The following is a 3,159-nucleotide window of genomic DNA, read 5'->3' as shown; positions in this document are numbered from 1 at the left end:
AATTGTTATATCTTGAGTAAAATTTGAATTTGCTGTGTCACAAGTAATATCTCTCTGTGAAGTCAATGTAGTACTATATTGTTTTCCTTCACTACACAACACTATGTCTGTCTAATGAAGCAAACATTTCAGTGATTTTTATAACAATATACAAATCTAAAAAGTCTGATGTGACATCACTCAGTGAAGAATTACCTGTATTTAAGGAACTCAATGCTACTCCAAATATACAGTAAGCAACTTATTTGTGTATAAAGAAGTAATCAAATAGGCTTAAGATCAAGGTTATTGAGAGTTATAAAGATCAATGATGTGTACAAAAAAAAGAAAGACATCAAAAGTGTACAAAACAGACTCAAATTTTTATCTGTGAAGTAAATCATGCTAAACATCGTGTTAAAAGAAACAACAGAATCCTACTGCTCTTTGAAAGAAGGAAACCTATTATAACAGTAAGGACAACAAATAAAGGCAAAAAAACTTACATTCATACCTGTTCATGATACAGTAAATCCCAGCATATTTAATGAAGAGTGATCGCACAGTGTGGGGAATCGAGAACTGAAAGTAAACTCCGGAAGAAGAGGGTGCCAAGCATCCTCACTGTTCTGCTTTCAGGTTTGTTAAAGTGACAGCCTCCTTCCTGATGTCTGAGGGGCTTCTAACATGAATTAAGTGACTGTGCCTTTAATGGCTCTTGGTGGCTCGTATTAGTCAAGACATTACATGATGATTTGGTGAGCTTTAATCTAACAGTAAAGACAATAATGTGGCCATTACTATTCCCATTGCTCTGTACTCAGTTGCTGTGAGACATACTGACAGAAACACACCCCTCCCTCCAGGTGACCAGTGGAGCTGGGCTGAGGAAAGGGGAAGTGTCTTTTAGCAAGGCAGCAGGCATAACCTGATGAGAAGAAGGTCAGGGCTCTTTGAAACATATCCTCATCACAACCCTGCTCAGAAAATGTTTCTGCAAACTCTTTTTGCAACCGTCCAGATTAATGTACACTAGATAGATTTGTTTTAAATTGAACCGACAACCCATTAACACATTTTCCTCAGAGAGAATTGTGTTTGCTTTGCATATAGCTTTCTGCATTTCCCTCACAATGTACTTCACATCTCCCCACTTCCAGAGACAAATCTGAATAAACAACCCCAATGGAACACAGCAGAAACCAGAAATAGTGAGCACCCATACTCCTAAAGGGTATGCGTAAAACCTTTGGCTACTACAAAATATGATTGTCAAACCTGTGGAAAATGCTGTCATGATTAAAAAACATATTATGCCTGTAAGGTAGATCAGTACCCTAACCCAGAGTGGGCGAAACCACACTTTACTTTGAGAGACATCATTGATCATCCTCACAGCCTTTCTGTACTTCTCATGATCCTTAATGATCAGGCGCAGTTGGTCTGGCACCTCCATGTCACTGAACTGACCACAATCCCATTCATTGAGTTCATCATCATTGACAGCAATCAAAGACTGCAGGGCCTTCCCATTGTAGATAGAAGGAGGCTGGAAGGGCACCACAGTGGACCCTTGAAGCTGCTGGTTGGGGATGCAGAGCACCTTGAGCAGCTTATTCTTGAAGTCCGGGTCGTTGGCCTCCAGGTAGGTGAGGTGGCAGAGGTGGAGAGGAACAGAGACTCCTGGCTCCAGCAGCACTGGGACGATGGGTTTCCTCTGCAGGCAGTCTCTGAACAAAGACATGTTGGCCTCCAGGAGACACCAGCGGCTCCTCACAAACTCTGGGCTGAGAACCAGCAGGACTTTCTGGCTCTCCTGGATGCAGTCGGACATGTTTTCCAACACGGTGCGGCCGGGAGTGAAGTCACGCTCATGGTAGCAGACCTGCAAGCCGAAGGACTCCAGCTGGTGGATGAGGGAGTGGGTCCACTGGTAGTCGGTGCTGCTGTAGCTAATGAAGACATGGTAACACTCGCCATCTCCCAGTGTGGGAAGATCAATAATAGAGGGAGACAGTGGGACAGGCTGTGACTGTACGTCTGCAGTCTGCAGGTCATTGGCTCCATTATCTACGAAGAAACTATAATGAAAAGAAATTATTATTGAGAAATCCTTTTTGAATATTTAATATAGCCATGGTTTTTTGTTAGCATAACTCGTCGACTCATTGAAAAAAATACCTTTAGAGGTCATCTTACAGCAAAGTTCCTTAAAGTCACTTCAAGTTTGGATATGATGTAAGTTCAGCAACATTTGACTTTGAATAAGGAAATGGAATATGATTAAAACATTTGAAGGTAAAGAAGAAAAAAAGTAAATTTAAAGTTGCTTTTCATGAATTTGTTGTTTCCATAGCTCTGTGTTTTTGAACTGTGATATAAGCAGAATGTACATGCTATACAAGGACGGGGAAGACAAAGAAATAGGTAATTTTATGTCAACACTGATAGTCTATCATCTAGTTCTTTAAAAAGAGGATATTATGGGTTTTGAATCACCCAAAAGTGACCTACCTATCAAAAAATATCATCCTCTCCCAAAAGAAATCAGCAAATACATTTTTTTCTTTTTAAAGGTGTCCTTTTGTCGCAGGTGTTTTAGACCTAAAAGTATTCTATGCAACAATTTCCCTTAAAAAACAATGTATTGTCTTAAACAAAAATGATCCTCTCAATCATCGCTAATGAACCTAGAGAAGTGTGTTGTGGTGTCTGTATCGACAGAGACCCTGCCCTCTGCCTGCATTTTGCCTTTTCTTCTTTTTTTTTGCTGTTTTCAGGATGTTTCAGGGCATCAGCAAAGAGCATTTGGACCGCATGTGGGGCTGTGACCCCCAGTCAATAAGCAGGCTGTGCAGCCAGTTCAAACACTGCCCCTTTGGGTACCAAGGCTCAGGGTAAGAGGGACTCTATAGCGTCTGATAGACGGCTGAAAACGGATTGCTACATCGCTGTCTGTTTTTTATTTGTGCTTCTTTGTGTAGGCCAATAAGTTTACCCGGTCAGTCTCTCTGCTGTGTGGTGCTTTATTGGACTGACTGTGATCGAGCGGAGACACAGGCAAGGAAGGAGTAGACAGGCCACAGCCATGTAAAGGGTATCTTCTGTTGCATTCATTCAAAGTCTGGCACCTTCCAGCAAGTTTGTGACAAAGTGTGGATGTCGCTATTTGTTCTTACG

The 3,159-nt window shown here is 41.4% G+C and overlaps 1 protein-coding gene across 1 annotated transcript; it reads right to left on the bottom strand.

The window, feature by feature from the left end:
* Positions 1 to 1,081: 1,081 nt before the first annotated feature.
* LOC129115801 (uncharacterized) lies at positions 1,082 to 2,229 on the bottom strand (the record flags this gene model as incomplete). The annotated part of the gene is made up of 2 exons (XM_054627051.1): positions 2,161 to 2,229; positions 1,082 to 2,060 (listed from the first exon to the last, which is right to left on the bottom strand). A coding segment is annotated over exon 2 (732 nt), but the record flags the coding sequence as incomplete, so codon positions are not given.
* Positions 2,230 to 3,159: the final 930 nt, after the last annotated feature.

Source organism: Anoplopoma fimbria, unplaced genomic scaffold (assembly GCF_027596085.1).
Source record: "Anoplopoma fimbria isolate UVic2021 breed Golden Eagle Sablefish unplaced genomic scaffold, Afim_UVic_2022 Un_contig_12473_pilon_pilon, whole genome shotgun sequence".
Lineage (NCBI taxonomy): Eukaryota > Metazoa > Chordata > Actinopteri > Perciformes > Anoplopomatidae > Anoplopoma > Anoplopoma fimbria.
Note: the sequence above shows the minus strand (reverse complement) of the source record. Positions and strands in the feature narration are given on the sequence as shown.